The 21735-nt window shown below is 38.8% G+C and overlaps 1 protein-coding gene across 4 annotated transcripts in view; it reads left to right on the top strand.

The window, feature by feature from the left end:
• The window catches only part of LOC124168843 (anoctamin-5-like), a 74976-nt gene that overhangs the window by 4739 nt on the left and 48502 nt on the right, over positions 1-21735 (top strand). For 2 of the 4 annotated variants that reach the window (XM_046547191.1, XM_046547188.1), the window contains exon 2: positions 9179-9348. In XM_046547191.1, the coding sequence (XP_046403147.1) occupies positions 9179-9348 (170 nt within the window). Of the gene's footprint in view, positions 1-5384; positions 6020-9178; positions 9349-21735 lie in introns of those variants that run through there. The other 2 variants (XM_046547190.1, XM_046547189.1) reach the window with 2 other exon arrangements.

Here is a 21735-nt window from a genome sequence, read left to right as displayed (position 1 = left end):
TAGATATATAAAATAAAGACGCCGATTTCATCTCGGATACGTGTAATCCGTTCGCATTCGATGATGATATTTTCATTAAATATTTCCACGCGTCAAAAGAAGCTGTTACTTAATTCGAGTGGACGAACTAAAAGTTTGCTTGTAGTTAAAAAGTTAGAAATACTTTTTTAATGGATGCTCTGTTAAAGTGAACGAAGGAACGGGCTTTTATATTTGCTTTCTGTGCTACATTTGCTAGCAGATTTCTTACTTGTTTCGAAAAGCTGTAGGTAGCTTGAAATATCCGCTATTAAATGTTTTATATTTTAAGATGCTCGTAGCATTACGGTTCATGAGGGAGGATATCTAAGAAACATAGGGCAACACATTTTTTTGGCAATAAGGCAATCTTCAGTTAAGTCGATGCGTAAAGGGCAAATGTCGTCCACAAATCAAGGAAAGAATGATAGCCTCATATTGATGTTTTAATTTTATACAGCTACCTTAATATAAGCCTCTGATAATAAAATTAATGAAACTTAAAGTTTCAATTTCGTCTTTAGATTTCGTGCATTGGCTGGATTTCTACGGCTTTTGAGGGCAAATTATCGCAGCCATGAGACAATAGTTACACCATTGGAAGGAGAGAAAGGGGGTTAGAACTACAATAGGATGTCAAGTGCTAACTCTATCCATTACATGTACAATTCACGAATATTATAATCATTATAATACTGTAGGGTACAAATCGTGTACAAATTTCTTCTGCTTCTTCTCGTCCGTGATTTGCGTTCTTCACTTTTTTTAAAGATCTCCAGCGTCTGCCGCCGGATCAGAGTTTAAAGAAAATCCAAATTTATCCTTTAATAAGAGTCCATTTCAGTTAAGGAACGTAGAATTAATTTTTTATCCACATCGGAACAAACTTCCTTCTCAAAAAATGACTAGTGTTAAAAAAAAGTGAACCCAACTTATAGTACCAATTACAATTCTCATAGTCGCCTGCAGAAAGGGCGTTAAGACTTTTGGCCGGGCCATACGATATGGCCCCTCGAGAGTGGAATCGGTATAGGCCGTGATTTCGGGTCGGGCCATAAGAAACTTACGGCCGGCCATACGTATGGCCTCATTTAGTAGAATAGCCCTGCAGATGTCGGTGTCCTACTCCAAACACCATACCACCATGAATGATCCTGTGAAAAGAATGAACTGAGGTTTATTTAAGGCTGACCTATCTAGTTACATAGCAAGACCAATACACACAGTGTGCTAATAGTGATGAAAAAATTTGATATTTTGTATCTCTCGATACTCAATAATCACGTTCTTTCCTTTAGTCTGTGCCGAGCTCTACCCTTACAAATCCCTAATGACTTTCAGGTTGAATGAATGATTCTGCACTTTAAGAAGAAGTAAGCTTCGGCTAGGACTGAACGCTATGACACAAAGTGTTTTAGTCTTGCTAATGACATAATGGCGATAATAACAGTGGTTAACACGATAATAGCATCATAAAGTGACGATAATAACTGTGTCTCTCGGCACTCGATAATCACTCGACTGATGAAAGGTCTTGAAGACGCCGCGCGTGTTATCCGCACTTGTGAGACGTCGCCGCCTGGGAAGAAAATGGGTCATTTTCAGTGCAACCGTCTCGCCCAAGTTCATGGTCTATTCATGCGGCTGTGAAACCTTGCACTTGTTCCCCGCAATGGCTCCCTTAGAATTTCCTTCATCGATTGATTCCTCGTGGAGGGATGGGCTTGCGTGTTTTACTTCTCCTTCTTACATATTCTCTTAAGATTTCTTTCATTCTTTCGCGTCTGACAGTGATTTATATCCGTATGTTGCCGCTGGAAGATCGTTTGCTGTAACGTTAAGTGTAAAAATTTCTACTATAGCATTTTTCTTTGTTTTACCGAATATTTTGGCTTGAATGATCACCTGGCACAGGTATCAGTCAGGGAAATCGTAAATAAATTGTCAAAAGATTTCGAAAATATTTATGATAACATCCCATGAGTACAATGTATAGACTTGTCATTTATTATATAGGATTCGAATTTAGTTTTGGAAAAGGTTGTAACGCCTCGTGTGGTATATAGGAATCATACTTTTCACTGTTTAAATCTATTGAAATTTTAGTTCAGTTAGCTGTTACTCTAAAACTACATTTTATGGAAAAAGGTAATTAAATGTTTATTAAATTTCAATTAAAATTTCTGTTATGAACAATAAAACTGACATTGCCTTTTTAGGCGTTGAAATACGCAATTGTAAATTTTATTAGTGCTGCTTAAGAGGGCGAAAAACCAGTACAGGTAAAGTTAAAATAAGGAGTCATGGTGTTTTGAAGACGCGGACTGTTTGCCAGGCTAGCTACTGCGAAATAACTGCATAAAATACTTCATTGCGAAGTTGGAATATAATTTTAATTCTGAGTCGTAAATAATCCAATGAATAAAACATTAGCTAATTTTTTGGTAAGTTTGAAGGAGAAGTTTTAAAGAAATAGCCCGAATAAACTTGTATGGAATAGATTTGGTAGGCATCCCAGCTCATCCGGACTGCGCGTATAATACCTTCTTCGGGAGACAGTGGCGGATACATATAGGGGGCGCAGGTGGCGCCCGTCCCCCCTTGTGGGGTCACCTTCATTGCCGAAAATTGCAGAACCACAATAGGGTGGTTTCCTATAATTTTTTTTCGCCTAAATCGAAAGATTATTACTCCTGGAGTACGTATTTCACACTTTTAGATTTTTAAATGAAGATATCTATTTTTCGCGATTAAATGAAAAGTGAAAAATTTCAAGCGCGCGAAAACGCGACGCGTAAGTATGAATGCCGGGAAATATCTCCGTCTGGCTCCCGCTGCCGCCCTGTGAGGTGACCTTGAAGCGAGGCTTAGCGCTGATACGACGCAGGCTGCTAGCGGGTAGCTGAGTACCCTGCTGGCTGGTAGCGCTTGGCTTAAATAAGGATTATTAATACCTTATCAAACGAGGAAAACTTTCCGACCTTAGCCAGTTTTAATAGGTGATTATTAAGACATGTTTCCTTGAGCTCTGCGCCTCATGCATGCATTGGTAACCTCAGACGACGTAAAACTCCTATCTTCTCGTATAGAAACTAGGTCCCTGTGACGTCACGTGGAGTGGCATCGCATGGGCGCCAATCTGGCCTTTTTCAAATGAGGATAAAAATGGACCATTGCCATTCGTCTAAACCGGTATTTCTAAAACGAAATAATTTGTATATTATGAATGCACTAATGGTGGGTAACGAATCGCAATCAATGCCTTTCGTTTTCTTTGATGAAGGGAACTACCCTATTGTAACTTTTTTATGTCATAAGATGGCATAGTCTTTTATATGAGTATAACCAGTTTAAATGAAACTTTCTTAAACTTTGCATGTAACTTGATTATTTTGCGTTACGATAAAAGTATAGGTAGCTCAAAATATCTTCTGCGCCCCCCCCCCTTGAATATTTTCTGTATCCGTTACTGTGTCGGTCGATGGGAACGTCGTACTGCGCGGAGTGTTTTAAAAAAACATAACTTCCTTGACCGCGGCTGATTGTGTGGGAATTCAATTCCTCGCGAGTGCTGCGCGACTCCGCTGCAAATTTTGGGGAATTAATTCATCGTTCTGCGCTCATCTCCCCGCTGTGGTCGTTTTTGGAAACCGATTAAAATGCGTCATAAGTGGCCCCATAGATCAAGCTTCCATTGGACAGAATGGGACCTCTACCATTACTTGACCATTCTAAGCTCTATGGCAGGGGTCTCCAAATTGTTTGTCGGGCCACATTCGACCCGCCAAACAAATTGCACTGTGTGTTTACTAGTAATTATTAAAATTGACTCTTCTAATCTGGAACCTGATTTTAATGAAATTTTGAAGTCAAAGCGACAGTATCATTCGTCAAACTAATTTGGTTGCATAAACCTAAAGGCAGGAATCTATTTAGTTTACCCTTGGTGATTTTAATTTCGCGCGGGAATGAAACTAAACCTAGGCCCTATATTTTATTTTCCCTATGAGTCGAAAGGAAACATTTTCGTTTCGTTTCACTTCCCATCCCTGGGTAAAATCCATCGTGAAGTTTACTTTGGAAAGATTGCGTAGTCGTGTAATTGGCTAACACGACTCACCAGCAATAGGGAGGTCCAGTTTCGGATCCCCTTTAAGCCGAATAGTTTATCATGGAGAATTCCCTCCTTGGTGTGTATAACATGAAAGCAATGCATTAAGAAGAATCGTAGGTACTTACCTCTTTTGCAAAAACCTTGGGAAGGGGCTATTAAACCAGTCTCATCCTGAGACACGGTGGTCCGATGCAGTGGCGCAGCGAGGGGGGGTTTTGGGGGTTAAAACCCACCCCAGAGCTCAGAGAAATTTTTAAGTTTAATCCATTTTACTTAATTGGATTGATATCACTAATTGAATAGTGTAAGGATTAATTAAATATCCCTCAGAAAGCCGAAAAACTCACCACCACCATTTTGAACCGTTTATCTTAAAATTTATTAATCCGCAATTTAATCTCGTACTTACCACTTATCCTGGTGGGTAGTCCATACCCCCACACACCCCGGTATTAGTTGCACCTAAACTCCCCAGCCTTAAGTCCTAGCTGCGCCCCTGGTCCGATGGAAGAAATCGTTGAAACCATAATGGATGATAAGAACGGCAAAAGAAAACCTCGGATATGGCGCCAATGATGAAGGACTTAACCCATTTCTTTGCTGAGTTTGCTGCAACCAGACGATTAGTGTGTGCTTAAAGTGCAATATTCATTTACATACCGATTGCTCATCTAAATTTCACGAATAATACAAAGTTTAATCAATATTTTGGGTAAATTATATACTTGGGTTATAATGAAAAAGAATTCTTTGCAAAAATAAAAGAGTTCCGAAAAAAAGACGTACTTAACGGCTCATTTGATCCGGACAACTCCCAATGCTGCGTGTACGCAAAGTTTCACCTACGGCAAACTTAGAAGCAATAAAAATATTGAAATCGATAATTAACCTACTTTGAGTCTATTTTATTGCTAATTCATCAACATATTTGCAATTTTTAGGTTATACATGCTTGGGATTTAATGGGTCGAAACAGAAAAATTATGCACGTGATAAAAGAGTACGTAGGTGACAGGATAATTGAGTGGAACCCTGCCACCAACCAATCGTTGGTTGAAGGCTGTGAACGAAGAAATTACCGTTTACATCATAATAACTACGAAAAATGAACTAGAAAAAATGTCCTTCGTCTGTTATCGGGAGGTCTACTGATTATCGTCGTGGCTACCGATAATTGCTTTTTTCGTAGATATCGATTACGGTTTCATTTCGCGCGATAAAAACAGCTGTGTCACTTTTGTCTGTACATACACGACTTGGCAGTGTATATTACTCCGCTACATGTTGAACAGGGCTGCTAAAGCTACAGAACCTCTCTCGGTGCGATTAATTTAGGACTATTCGTGTTCACTGGAGGTGTTCTCTACGCTGCAAATATCTATTATTTGAAAATTTCGTCCTCGTGAACTGGTGGATGGAACACTTGGCAAGGGATCCTGGGTTCAAATCCCTTCGATTCGAGCCTTTGGGTACCCTCAAAATAAATCCTCTTGTTCGCTCAGTGAAAGGGACTGGTCCCCCACTCTGAATGTGCGAATTTAACACGTTTGTGGCCTAGCTTAGAGTGAGTGCTACCCTCACCTATCCAACTCAACGTTGGGGTTGAATGACTGTGTGAATTACGAAGATGTCTCCCTAAAATAAGAATTGTGTGCGTGTGGAAGCTGGCTCATGCTGGGAGATTAATGTGGCTTACTAGCATTCCGGCTCTGAAAGAGAACTGGCTTTATTTGATTACGTTTATATTTTGTAATTTTCTAAGTGTGCATGCGGTGAACTTTCCCTCATCGATTTTTGCTGTATGTAGACAAGCAGCATGATCATGCCATGAGGCCATCCAAACAACAAGAATTTGCCTTCTGGAGACGTATTTGGACTGCAGTGAAGGTAATGGACGTCGTGTTTTTTTTTGCGGCCGCTGTAACTGACCAGTGGCGCCGACTCCATGGGGCTTGGGGGGGCCCGAGCCCCCTCAATAATTCGCTATGGGTGTTGGGAAAAAAGTTTCAGGCTTGTCGATTTTCCCCGGAGTGTCCAGATATCGACATTAGAGTTCTCAGTGCTCTAATGTTGATAATATTACTCTTCTAAAATGTTTAAAAAACTTAAAACTCACCACTTAAAAATTTCCCGGGGAAAGATCCCCGGTTTGGGCCCCCCCAATATTTTTTGTAAGACGGCGTCCCTGTAACTGACGAATATAAAGTTGATTCATGGTACTTAAACGTTATTGTTTAAGGTATTTGCATGAAAACAAGTGTCCATTAAGGCACCTCATTTTTATTTATTTATTCTCTTACTACCAAAAACAGCACATATTGTCCTTTTAATTCTGGGATTTTCAAAATTTTAAGAATTACAAAGTGCACGAAAGATAGGGGCAACCTACCCAGGCGGGGTTCGAACCCGCAAGCTTGTGTTTCCTCATTACTTTGTATAATAAATTGCACTAAACTTACGGCTATAAATGTTGCATTACATGAAAGGGCTACTCAAACATTTTTGCCATATGGAAGTGCGTATGTGCACCGAATGTTTCCGCCGCCATCCGTTAGAAAGCGCTCGAGAACTCTATCCTGAAATTTGTGAGAAGCGAGCACCCACAGCTTAATTTGGTAGGCGACACTTTGCAGACCCCATTTCATGCATCGCTTTATCCTGCAGGACAGACCGGAACGGCTCCATGAACCGTCGCGTCGTAGCAATAGGCGCCTTCGGACGCATTGAGCGATCACTTCTGACCAGTGTGCAAGTGAGCGGTTTGACGTTTTGGACCTGAGCGACGTGACGTCACGGTAATGATCGCTCGCCGCTTTTGCTAGCGAGGAAATCTTCGCTCACTTCTGATAACCACGGAACAGACGGGAGGGAAACAATTGATAGTCAAGATGCGTACCTTTGCGTACCTTGCGCTCACCACTAATATTAGAAATGAGATTCCTCAAGTCGGCCTCTTAATGTGTTGTCAACCGCCTTAACCATTTACATGGGTTTACACAAGTCGGCACTCGCGTCACTGACGGATCTGGGTTTCACGGGGAAATAAGATGTAATTAGGGTTGTCATTCGAAATTTGCATTCATGATGATGTGATTATCATGTGATTTTATTAACAAATTCATAACTTTTCAATGCTATTCCTAGCATTTGCACAGATCATACTGCAAAACATTGGAAAAAAAGTGGATCGCATTGCAGTCATCACCGCGCCGCGGACATTTTTGAAAGCAGATTAAAATGCGATCGAAGTGGCAACAGAAATCAGCCTTCTATGAGATGGAAAGGGGCCTCCTCTATGTACTCCATTTGGCGCTCACACTGGCTGATCATGACGTCGTGATTAAGTGATCACTATGTAAAGTCAAACAGAATGCACCCGAAGTTGCAAGAAATGACGTCACCAGAAATAGGAGACGCATTCCGTTAGCTTGCGATGTCTGATTTTTGAAAATTTAAATGCTTTTTTTTTAGCTTTATTGCTACAAATGAACGATTTGACGTCAATCTTGGATACCCTAGCTAATTATTTACGAAATAAAATTTGTTAAATGTTTGTAATCGTGAACCCCTATTCGTCATTCATTTATATGGAGGCATATGGATGATTAATTGCGAAATAGATATGTTTCTGTAAGGATATATAATATCTGTCTCCATACTGAGGGATTGATATGGCTATTCTTCATAACTATTGTGGCAGTATGATGATAACTCGCAAAGTGTCCCATGAATTCCTTGATAGTTTCTTAGTAAATATAAAAGTGACATTCAAGGAAGATATTTTGTCATACGGATGTAACTATTATCGCGTTTTAACAGCTTCCGTCGATGATAATAACTCCTTTACAATAGCACGGATATTCACGAAACTTTCTCAATTCTCGCTGTCGAATTATTTTAATATTTGTTTCCGGTGTGAAACAGTGCTACTTGGAAATCCAGAATATCATGTTAGCAATCGTATTTAGCGCAAGCGGTTATCTGCTATTATTTCTCTGGGTGCATCGGAATAATTTGAGAGCCACTGCGAACGTGATCCTTCATAGGTAACTGGCTTGTCGTAATTTTATCATTCATTTGATACTTAATACTTGAATAGAAGTTAAATGATTTTTTAATGATTCAATTGCCTAATTTAGGATTAAATGTCTGAGCGGCTATGCATGTCGGGTGTAGTGATGAAAAAATCGATTTCGATTATAATCGAAAATCGAGTTTTAAATACCAAAGATTGAGGCGACGGAGCCTTGATATTAGAGTTTCGATTAAACTTGATTTTTCGACTTAAATATTTGGTGGTGGTATGGTGGTGGTAATACCCATATCAAGGTTTACATGAAACATCGATGTCACAGAATGCGTCTTAATATATGACAAAACATAGCTAAATGGGGGTAGGGAAGGGTCCAAAAATCGTTACAATCACCTCACGTAATTATTGGACGCCCCCTTACGAGTGATAACACCAAGTCTATCCCACCACAAGTGTGAGGCGCGGCCGATCCTCAGAGCCTCCTTTCCCCTAGATTGGAGCTCCCTCATCCCCGCAAGGGCATCTGGGCTTCCGGAGACGTAACTGCAGCGCGCTACATCACGGCCCCGGCACATCTATGGCATCCCAAAACCCACTTTTCTCTTTCTCCCGCCACCACCAAAGTCCCACTCCAACATCTTCCACACTCTCTCTCCCTCCAACCGCACCGAACAGTCTCGTCTGGTCTTCCGAACAACGCTTCCATCCGCAACATATTCGCGGATCCCGCCTTATCATCGAGAGCGGAGCCGCATGGTGTCAGATCATCCGGCTTGCTCTCGATTATTGATAAGGATACCATCGATAAAGTAGTCGTGTGGGCGTGCACCTGTCCTATCTGATCAGAGGGAGGGGGAGGGAGAGAGAGAGAGAGGCCGCTTACCCCTTCTAGTCCCCCCCCCCCAGTTTTTCTACCATCGTTGTTTTAACCCGTCCCTTCCCCTCACCTTTCAGTGTGTGTTTCTATCTCGTTCGCTGTGCATTATTGAGTCGCGTAATTATATCTGTAACAGCAGGCCGATGCACGGAAGAGGATCGTCCTGCGACCGAGGCCAGAGGCGTCAGTCGATAGCGGAGGATATCGGTCGCACTGGGGAAGCGGTGCCTTCCGACTCAGCGAAAGGCCCTTGGTGCCCTGCGAGGACACCCATGAGGACCCTTCTGCCGTCAGTCTCCTCGACATGTGAGTAAAACCACCCCGTTCTTCTAGATCCCCGTCGACGGAGACACCGTTCTCGTGAACTTTCTTAACTCAAGGTCGCAATACGCGGTGAATGATCATGCTGAATGATCTTGCGAATGACCATGCTGGATGATAATGCGAATGAAATCATTCCCCGTGTATAACCATAGAGTAAGTATATATACCATATTATTATTATTTCGTTATACCATAGAGTAACATACTTACTCTATGATATAACGAAACATTCGCGGTTGAACTGTCATGCGCGTGATCATTGAAAAAAAATGTTCTATTTTTGCTCGCAAGATCCTCTGAATGATTTCATTCAGCATGATCATTCACCGTGCAGTATAGCGGCCTTTGAAGAGAATGCGTCTCTCTTGATCTAGCAATCGTATTTTGTTTTTTTTTTACCCTGACGAATAACTTGTTGAAATACAATGGAACTCTACTTTTCCGAATCAATTGGGACCGTACCTTATGCGGATAGTTAGATATTTTTCTTGAGAAGTGGGTTATGTAAAGAAAAACATTTCGGTACTATATGCATTTTGAATCTTTGAAATGGAAAATAGAACATTTTTACAATTATATTGCGAGTACTAATGTGCATAAAATTATTTTATTCAACTTTGTTAAAGATAAAAGTCATTAATTGTTGAACACCTCGGCCAAAGTAAGCTATTTTACGGTCTTGATCCGTTTTCGTACAGCCGCGTCGCGCATCCGCTTCACCGCGAGATGCTGCATCTGGTCTCATTCATCATCTTGGTCACCCGTTACTTCCTTTAAAGGGTGTATGTTTATCAAGTTTATAAGCAAACATCACAAAGAATCGGGCTGGAAATCGGGTTTCCCATAGAACTTTGCTGCAAAAACCACGTATTTCTTCTCGTTTACTTCCTTTATAACCCCCCCATTAACTCATTCGGGGCAGTCCTTTATCCTTCTGCCCTTCCACTTGTCCTACGATTGTTTTCCTCAGGCCATCATGCCTAATAATGTGGCCAATTAATTCGTCCCGTCTTTTTCATGAGGTTTTTAGAAGACTTCTCTTTTCTCGCACTCTTCTCAATTTTCCTCATTACGTACTGGGTCGATCCATTGCTTGAAAACGGCACCTTCTAAAACCTTTGTTTCTTGCTGTCATCGTTGATTTTCTCGAAGAACTTCCATCTCCGTTTCCCAGAACTGACCCAAAGTTTATAAGTTTTTATTATTTTTCGGTTTTAATTGTTTTTCTGTAAGCGATTCGGATAATCGCCAATTTGGATAGTTGGAGTTCGGATAATTTGAGTTCTACTGTAAACACTTTGTTACTTCCACAATTTCTTTAACATAGAACGACCGGTTTCGGCTGTCAAGCCATTTTCAAAGACGTTGAGTGCTTAATTTCGGCAGGATCACGCCTTCCGGCACCTCATAGGGAAAATTGGCGATTATAAATTCGGCTCCGCGTCGCGGCAACAACATTTGTCTTCCTCGTTGTGTACTGGGTCGATCCATTTTATCTTAATCAGTCTTCGATGGCACTACATTTCGAATACTTCCAATCTTGACTTCTCTGCTGCTGTCAAATTGCAATCCTCGCTTCCACAGAGAAACATGCTCCATTTTGTTACAATTTACCTGCATATAATTTGAAAAAGTTGAAGACGGGAAAATTAAATCGACCACATCCTTTAAAAACACATCACTTGGAAGATAGGTGGAAGGGAATAACGGTAGAGATTGGCCTCGGGTAAATACTTAGAGCAGTTTATGAGTTAGATAAAGCGGAATAATTACGTAAGCGTTAAAATGTTAGCTGATGGGAGAATTGGGTAGGGAGCTGCGTCCAACCAATCTTGGGATTGATAACTGTTAATAATGAATAAGCTCACTTTGTATGAGTAAATCTCATTCTCGAGAAAAAAATCCAAATATACATATATGAGAACTTTAGGATTTCGTGTGTATCTATCCCAGTTTCGCACAATATGTACGATGGGAAGTAATCCAGTTCCAACGTAGTTCGAAAGCGTAAGATTGTGATGACGATGACAGCCTACACACCGTTCGTCGAATGGGACGTCATAATTTGTCCTCTTGATGCCTTACACTAGCGGCGGCCAGGTTTTCTCCACCCTTCTTTCCCTCGATAGCTCAAATGATGTATGTCTATAAGTGCAGTGGGTAGGATAAATTGTCTTCGGCCAGTTGAAAAGTTTTCATGGAGGATGAAATCTAATTTAATCTTTTTTTTATCTATTGGGTTGAGAATTTTAGCTAAACTTTCTAAACTGGTCTATTTTTTATTTTTTTTTGTCATAACATTCATATTTCTTTCACCATTCTCTACCGTAACGTTTGTTGTCCCATAATTCATTTACATTCCATAGCCTTTCATTCCTTCCTTTTCACTTCGTATAATTTCTTGAAATGCCTGGTCGCCATTGGTCTATTGTTATAATATCGCCAGCGATTCGTATACATTTTATCCCTTGATCTGCAGTTTATACTCATTATCATTTCTTAAGGGAGTTGTAAACTACCTCCTCTACGAACATGTTAAATTATGTGGATGAGGGGAAACAGTCTCTTGCCTTACCCATAAACCCAGGTCTGTCCTGTCTGACAATTCTCCATTTATTTTAATGGCCATCTTCTGAATCCGTTCCTTTCTAAACTACGGTTCCTGGAATCAAATCCGGGCTAAGCCTTTGAGTACTCCTAAATTGAAATCTTCGTTTTAAGATGTGGGAAAGGGAAAAGTGAAGTCCACAATAATGTGGCTGACAAAATTAAAAGCATTTCTATCCTGGTAGTCATGATCAACCAACCTAAAGAGTTAACGTTACCTAAATATTTAGATGCACGAATTCAACGCAATGTTTTGGTTGAATTATAATTTGAAACAAAAAAAATCGATGCTAGCAAATATGCCATCGAGAGACGGGCATTTTTAAATTGAAACCGAATGAAATTAAGCCATTAGAAGGTTATCTGTATGATTCACATTGAAAAAAAAAGAGTGGAATGCTTCTAAGCCCTGTGGATGCTGTGAATGACAACATCGCCGCAACCAAACTAACGTGCGGGTTGATTTAATGAGAGAGTGACTTACAATCGCTCAATTCGTCTATGAGATGTTTTGATAGGTTGGACATGTCTTATTATTATCTGTGAAGCCTCTGCGATGCACATCTAAACTTGATAAAGTTTTGCGTGCTTAAATCTCGTGCATTGGTTCAAAAGTATACAGTATATTATACATAATTTTATTTATTACTTGAATAATTCGTCTGTAATATGCTTTGATGAGTTGGAAATGTTTTCTGATGACCTATGAAGCCTCTGCGATGCCCAATTTGACCCCATTTTAAACTATTTAGTGCTTTAAACTCGTTCACTGTGTCACAAGCGGTACATTTGAATTCCTGAAATCCATAATCCATATAAGAGGGACCACTCCCGCTGTTCCAGTATTTTTGTCCTGACTAATTACTCATGTAAAACTGAACTCTATGAACTTGTTATTTCTGGGGTATATAAATTTAACCATCGCCAATATTTGCCTGAGGCTCAAATATGAAAATTTAACCTAAATATTTTCTCATAGGTATGTAAATTATTTGCACATAAGGTATGGGCAAATATTGATTGGAACGCGTTCGGTTTTTTATGCCCTGAAAATTTCAAGATAAAAACGGAAGTTGAAATGGGTAATCGTTCTAACTGATCGCTACGGTTTATCTAAATACAGCCAATGAAATGCTGCTATGCCAAGGAAATTGACTTCATGTCGAAACTTGGGTGTTTAAGTAAGATTTCATCGAGTTAACTGTTTTATGTATGTGTAACTTGTGTGGTAGATAAAAATTTAAGATGATCGTTTAATATTCACCAAAATAACTTCGTTTAAAATTTACTGAGTGGAAATTTGAAATCCTCGATATAGATTATTAAAACCCGTCTAGAAAGTTAAGTATCGGTATTTACCAAACAGTAGTTATCTTTTGACCTAACCAGTTATGCATCGAGTTCGATTCTGTTTTCGATTTAAACATGGACAGTTTTTCTTTTTTTTGAGGCCCTAAGTTTGAAATGAGGATCATTTTCCGAGATGTCTGGAGGGATGGAAATCCCATTCCTTTCTCCATCATTCGGCACGTCCCTTTTTCCGTCGCTGAAACAATCCTTGCTCCGTCCTTCAGCCAATCAGAACGCAAGGCCGCTATAACTAATTCGTAATACCATGGAATAGAAGGATCAACAACTTTGTTATTTCCACATGGTAATTTATTGAGAATGACCATGGTTTCGTTACAGAGTAATAATATCAAGGTGATCATTATCACCTTGATAATATTACTTTTTTGCACTTTTGCAAGGTTACCATTTTGTGCACTTTTGCAAGGTGATCATTATCACCTTGATAATGTTACTCTGTAACGATATCATGGTCGGTCTCAATTAATTACCATGTGGAAATAGCAGAGTTGCTCATCCTTCTATTCCTGCGATTATGGATTTCCACCAAGTTACGCCCGCTACCATTAAATATCGTAATATCATGTTTGGCTTTTAATTGAATGACAGTTGTAAGTACAGAAAGTTACGGAATAAGCGATGGAAAAAGGGACGTAGTTAATGACCTCATTGTTCAGGAAGTGATGGGCTGAGCGATCACTCTATTGGTCCCTGAAAACCTATCGCTGGAGCTATCATTCCGAGGGACGGAAAAAATGATCACGTGATTCAGGTTTAAGAACCGTTGCATTGTTTGCTGGGCGAGGGCTGGGTGTATCTTTGACTTGGAAAATTACGGTAAATTTGTCTTTGGAAGTAAATTAATTTGGCATAACCCTTAAGGTTGGAGCGTGGTAGGCTAGCGGGTAGATCACTTGGCTCTTGATCGAGGGGACCCGGGTTCAAATCTTGGGTGAAGACTTTGGGCACACCCAAATAAAATACTGGCAGTGGTGCGAGATGGCCTAGGGAAAGGTAGGTAATAGGGTCACGGTACCCTTAAATTGTGTGAAACTCACATGCCTGTGGTTTTGTTCGGGGTGAGCTCTACCCTCACCTATGCAAACCAATGTTCGGGTTGAATCAGTGAGTGAGTTAGAAGTGCGAAATATTACAAGTTTAAGGTGACATTGATCCTCACACCTTTGTCGCGACCTTTATATGAATATTGATTCGACCTATTTTTCAAGATTGTACTATCGGCCTTTATTGGTGACATCGTATTATTTGACACCGAGCGAACTCTAAACCTCCAATGCAGGGTACTGTTTGCTTGGGACCCTTATCGTGTTCGTCAAAAAGAGTGCTGTCTCGTTTCTTACGATTGGCGGATGCGTGCTGTTGCTGCATATCCTTTTCTAATCTTATTTCTAATCACTAAGATATTGAAATATCGTGGAGTTAGATGGATTAGTGTTATTTCTCAACATGGAATAAATCACTAGAACTCAGAAAGCATTTTACTATTTTTTCAATGTAAACTTTACAGATGATCTTCGAATGACTTACTTGAATTCTGTTTTAATTTCACAATGTTCTTCTCCCGGTAAAAATGTTTTTTGCAATTGATGTTTTCGTTTCAAAAAATAATGTTGCCACAAAATTATGCATTATACGCACGTGTAAGTTAATCTTTAGGAAATGTTAGTACTTCTGGTTGGTTGATCTTGACTGCCTCGATAGAAATGTTTTTAATGCTGTCCAATCATAGATTTTCCATGGTTTAATTAATATTATATTACTTATTTATTAAATTTTCGTGCAAAAACGTCGAATTTTAAATAAATTTCAAATAAGTGGAAGATCGAGTTCTTATCAATGAAATTGTATTTCAATGAAATAATTCTGAGTGGTTTCTCTTCTTTTCCATGTTATTGAATTTTTTATTTTGATGAAAAGTAATAAAATACTCATACGTTGAATTATGATGAAAAACCCACACACTCTCTCAATATCAAGAGAAATCTTAATGGCTATTTGTGAAAGTTTGAACATGCTTATCATGAATTGCTGATGAGAATGATATTAATTAAAATGTGCGAATGAAAGATTGTGTCAATAGCATTGTACTTTTAAATAAAATCCTACCATGGCTGGAAAGGATTCTTTTTGCTGATGTGAGTGCATGCTATATTTAATATTAGTTAATGTAATATTTACATGACTTTAATTTTATCGTGCGTATTTTCTGTTTGATACTATTCCTCTCATAAATTGAGCTTCTAAAAACTTTTTTGGATTATCAGGCTTAAATCGAATCCTAGATCTCTCTTATTGTAGACCATGCGTTTATTTTGTGGACCATGTAGTTTTCAGGACACAGCCTTTGATTTTTTCCTTCGGTATTTTAGTAGTTTCTTTTAGATCTTCAATTTCATATCGTTATATAAATATTACGTCTTGAGTACATCGTTTTAATTTAAATCTATCCTTAAATTTTAAAGTGAATATAAAGTAGTCAGAGGTAATTCCACCCTCAGTCGATCCAGTTAAGGATTCATCGGAAGTTCGATTGACACGCCAGTTTGATTAATTCTTCTACTTCACATGATGGATGTGTACAACACATTGTTTATCGTCACTCTTGACAGTAATGAGGAAGTGTATCAGCTACAGCATAGCTATTATGAAGGACACTTTTGACTCACATCCATTCAAATATCTGTTTCTGATGTCGCTTTATCTTGGTGTTGGCTGATGTGATCACTTATAAAAGATATTAGACGGAGAGGGATAGCTGAAGGTTGCATCATACATTTAGAAATTCTTTGTTTGCTGCAACGCAACAATATAGTCATGCATATTACGGAGAATTCAGCTCCAGCTAACTTTTGAATGGCTTTTTCTCAGAAACGGTAAATCTTAGAGAAAAAAGTGTAATGACAATTTTGTGGACAATTTTTTTATCTGCAATTTTGATCGGAGCAATTTTTATCATAAGCTAACCGTTTGGCCAAAAAATGAAAAAACCCATTTTTGTGACCTTGAATAAAATTTTTTGCATGCACGGGATCGATGGGGGCTTTTCAGGATTTCATAAGAGTGTTATCCTTGACGTTTATGCAAATTTTCAGCTTGTTGGGAATTTATGCAAGGGTACCCCTATTTTTTGGGCTAATTTGACCGGGCTATCGGGGTACTTCAACGAGATAATAATAGCACGTGAGCGTGCAACCATACCCGATTGGGGCGGGACTCGAACCCATGACCTCTTGTTTGGTAGGCGAGGACTTTACTCCGCCGTCACCAAAGCCGGCGACTGAACACCTCATATATCGGTCGCGACCATGTCCTTTCATGGTCGGCAAATTTCAAAGAAAATTAATTTCGCTTAAAGCCAAAAATTAGAAAATATACATTTATAACATACTAAAAGAGAGTTAATAAATAGATTTTTTATTTGCTGCGTTCAACTGTTACAATATGTAGTTTTTTATGTAGTCATAGGTATCTATTGACGCTATATGAGATTTGATATTCCGTTTATTGACATTTGATGACCTGGTGCTTCTTAATAAATATCCTTTATTCTAACAAGAATTTAGTTCCCTTCATTTCCTTCGAAGCCTCATCCTTGAGACTTCTCGTGTGACTATTTTCAGTTTGAAATTTCTCAAACAAATTGAGTTACCTAGAAAATAAAAATGACCCCGGTATTTTTTTTCTTACGTCCCCTATGCCATAGCCTTGAATTTATTCATTGATTGGAAGGCAAATTGTTGAATATTACGGATTGTAATAATATAATGTGATAAGTCTTATGCTTCATGAGCATTGCAGTCTTTCTATTCTACTTTCACGTAGCGAGTACCTATGTCTTCTGTGCAGTGTCTAATCGAGGTGTTTTCTTTTCGTTGGGGCCAATATAAATGTAGATTCTCGTAATCAATGCATTGGTATTCTAAATTTTAATTATTTTTCCTCTCATCCTACCCACTTTTGAAATAAATGCATAAAGCATGTTGGTTGATAAGGAAATATCCTCCTCTTAAAAAGTAATTTGTGATAAGAAATGGCTTTCAGAAGATAATTTGATAGTGGTTTTTACAAATACATCGTTTTCAGTCAGTAATTGTGAGCGAGAGATACCACAGGCAATCTTTTTTCGCCTTTAAAACGGCTGTATCTATGCGTTTTCAATTTCTTATCTCATGTCGTCATTGTTTCCCAATTTTTTTTCTCGGTAGGAAAGGCGCCATCTTTCTCGTTTTACTGGTCGTATACAAATTTTCCCGAAATCAATTACTTTCGATATTTTTTTTTTACCTTTTTTAAGGTAAAAATATTATCGAAAGTTTGCGCGATGCGGTTTATAAAAATTACTCAGAAAGAGTTTGGGTAGTATCTGAAAAATTGTATGACCCTGAGTGCCTCGCGCTAACCATGACCGCATTGGTGTTTTGTTCCATTTTTCTCGCCGCTGTTTTTTCAATTTAGAGCGATCTTACCTGTGCTCCCACAACGAATATATTTAAGTTGCCACTTGGACAGTTTCCTCGGTATTTGCAAAGTTTTATATGAATGCAGAAAATGTAAACCCCCTGATCGCATTAAAAATATTTTTTATTTTAATTTTTATAATATAAGAATAATTATTCTTAACCTACTCACAGAATCTAAGGGGGAATGTTTATATTGATGGTATTTTTCACATTTCGAGTTTAAATGATTGATACTGGAGCAGTAATGCATTTTATTTAACAAATAACCTTAATGGTTTCATTTTAACGTCCTTGTATGCATATTCATAGAATGCTTCTGCTGAATGTTGCAGCCGCTCACTCGGGACAAAGAGTACTGATCCCGATGCATCCCAATTATCCGGAATCGATTGCGTTATCTTTTTGTTAAAAAATATTGTGAATAAAGTATAGTATTGAATGCTTTTGTGGTTACAAGATACGATGTGACTTTTAAGTGCCCCGATAGAACAGAAAGGCCCATTTGAAACGGTGAGGAATGCAAAACGCTAGTAACAAAATGTATGCAAGCGAATATACGAGGAAAAATGTGAATTTCGTTGAAATACTGTCGCCTTCTTAAGGTTACGCATTAATGGATGTCTCTGTTATCTACCAGTCATAAAATAGCGGCGATCGTAAAATGTTTTAATCGTTTTTCGATAAAGTATCATGCCTTGATAACGAGTGCTGCATGACCATTTCGCAATAGCCTAATGTCAGGTGTTGGTGACTATCCGCGACATCACCATATAATTCGCTTATTTTTAGCTTATGTTTTTAAAGCACCGTGATTTATGCTTGACCTTATTATTATTATTATAGTATTCTACCGATTAAGGTAGGTTTCCATGGAGTGTTCAAGAAGTGATCTGGAAGCCCGCCTTCTTCTTCCAAAATTCTTTCCTTTCCTTTCCCGGGACCCGCCCTTTGCGGACGGGTCCCGGGCGATGAGATTTCGAGGCTCATTTGGTTGTACTCCATGTTTTCAGGGAAGAGATAGTTGGTAGGGTTTCCCACTTCCATTCCAACAGTGTTTTTCACGTGACACCATCACGTAGACTACCTTTCGTATGGCTCCTACCCTTCGACCTTTCTGGCATCGGTGGCTCTACCGGGAATAATGTAGAATTAATCCCGCCAGTGAAGTTCTAGGGTTCATAGGAACGCGCAAGCCTTTCCACCGCGACAAGGTTGCAGCCCAAGGGAAAGGTTTGACATTATATAGTTTTCAAATACTTAGTTTCACACACAATAAATAGGACAGCCACAGAGCACAGAGGGAGAGAGAGAGGAGAGTTTGAACTGAGATCTCTCGTCAACAGGGGTATTGTCAGTGTAATATTTTTCTTTAATTTAGTATCCCACTGTGGAAAGTAATGATGCGCTGATATATTGCGTAGTCAGAACTTGGGATGTGTGCTGATTAGGAGGTTATAGCTGGCTTGGTTTGCTACTTTATAGCATTGCAAAGCCGTCTATTCCATTAAGCGAGTTCAATACCAACCCGTAACTTTGATGTCATCGTGTACTCTACTAATTGGCGATGGCTGGCGCAGTTTTGAAGTCAACTTTTTGCTTTCGATATCGTGGCATATTGAATGGCACACTGTCAAATTAATTTTAATTTCACAACTCTTTTACACCCGTTTCGATTGGCTTGCAATCGTCCGAGTACGTGATGATAATTGCAAGCGAATCTAAAGGTCGTTTTACACGGTACACGGAATTGCGCAATCTGACGTACGTGCGAAGGCGCAATCAAAATTGCGTCATGTAAGGAGGCGAATTGCTAGTACACATGCGAGAATGCGTGGATGCGAGACGGCAAAATAGCCCCTGTCCTAATTTCGTTCATGCATTTGCGCAATTCCACGCCATTTTAGAAATTAATGCAGCTCTAACCTGCACGATTCCGTGCCCCGTGTAAAACGGCCTTAAACATGAGTAGTAGAGCTTGTGAAATAAAATTTATGTGGACAGTACCGTATCTTTGTGTATCATTTACGCAGTTTTTTTTCAATTAACGAGTAAGTGGCTACAGTTAGTATAATTTTTCCTAAACACTAATTTTACTATTTATGCACCAAAATATAATAATTAAATTACGATCACGAGTCTGTACGCGTAAATAAGCGCCCTTGAACAAGGGAAATAAGGAATGGGATTGCAATTGCAGGGGTAGTCTCGAGTTTCAGCGGATAAAACGCTATATGGCCAGATAGTTCCCGAATGAGGTATGCTTGTTTGAAAACGGGCCATGACTTGTGTGCGAAGGTTAGGAAATAGTAACGGTTATAATGTTAGTGAATTTTGGCAGAGCCAAAGCGAAGCCAGGCAAACCTAATGCGAAATGAAGACCTAAAGTAAATTGTCTAAAAATCGCGATTTTCTTGGGTTGCGATTTATACTTCATTTTTAAGGAATCAAAACAACGAGCATACCCGATTACATACTTTTTCATAATTTCTAGGATTTTATACTTTCGGTAAAATACGCCTGTGTGTTTGTTTAAACATATGTTGTGAAGTTGTGTACCCACGTGTGTGACGTCGTTGATGGTCAGAATTTATTCCTTCTTGGAATGAATTTTATTCCATTCTGTTAACAAACACTTTAGCCTCTGGTAAATTTAGTCATTTATATTTAATAATTAATTCTTCATAATACATCAGTTAATTTCGTAAAGTTTTTTACAAATTAGCTCTAAATTAATTTTTATGTTCAGAAAATAATGGTAATTCTCGCTGAAATCAACGAAAAACGATTTTGTAATTCATGTAATAATGGAAATGTGTCACTAATAACCACACGCCTCCTTTATTAGTTTTACGTTCGGCAAATGGATTGTCTTCAGTCGCTGCAGAGACAGTCACTTGATTCTGTATGCTGAGTCTCAGCTCTTGTACCAATGTAGCTATAAAGTATAGGCTGTTTTGTAAAAAGAGGATTCGCTGAATTATCTATATTAATATCGCATATGACGTGTGCCAACTTCATGGATTCTATTGGGAACATAACTATAAACGTAGATGTCTATTCCGTGGCAAACACGGAACACGCTTGAAACCAGAAATTTTTTAATCTTTCATGAATTCCTTGTTTGGGGATTCGCTACCATATCATTGACGGAAGAAAGTGATATAATTAGAGACGAGTATTGATGGGCATTCTCAGGTAAACCTTCTGGAAGACATCACGCTCTTTTTATTCTTAGAAACCTTTTACATTTATAAGTGGATCGAAGTATAAGAGATGATGTGCGTGGCATATTAATTCGTCCCCTTTTGGAGCTATGTTCTTAGTTAGGGAAGGGACAGTGTTCCGTTGATGATCGTCCAACGCTGCAGCAAAACGTGAATGGATAAGCACGGAATCGAAACACAGCGAAGTGGTGACGCTGATTTTCTCTTGAGCAAATTAGTAACCTGGAAGAAGATATTGCCGTTTCTTTTCTGGACAAGGTAACGAATGTTTGCTTTTTTTAATCAGACTGATTAATATATTTTATGCGTTTTAGTTGGGTGGTATTACTTCTGATTGTAATCGGAAATTACGTGATAGGTACTTAATTACATTGAGAAATAGAAAATTCATTTGGTAAATTTAAAAATAATACTTTATCCCTGACTGTTCTAGTAATTGGGCTACGATGAGGAATTATTTTATTCAGCACTGTAAAAGTTCTTTTTCCGTTTCATTCTTCTGGGGAAACTTTCTCATAAGTCCAAGGGGTAGAACTTGCGAAATTAAACCTCCCAAGTAGGTATTTTACCGTTTCGCAAAGTATCAACGATACCTTCTTAGTTATATGGTTATGATATGTAGAATAAAGTATTAGTGTGGAATATACTGAGTAAATTTTGTGGCCCCTATAATTAAAGCCAAGGATGTTAAATAGTGTAATTACATA

The sequence above is a fragment of the Ischnura elegans genome, chromosome 12, assembly GCF_921293095.1.
Source record: "Ischnura elegans chromosome 12, ioIscEleg1.1, whole genome shotgun sequence".
Lineage (NCBI taxonomy): Eukaryota > Metazoa > Arthropoda > Insecta > Odonata > Coenagrionidae > Ischnura > Ischnura elegans.
The sequence above is the reverse complement of the archived record's forward strand: the minus strand, read 5'-3'. Positions and strand labels throughout refer to the sequence as shown.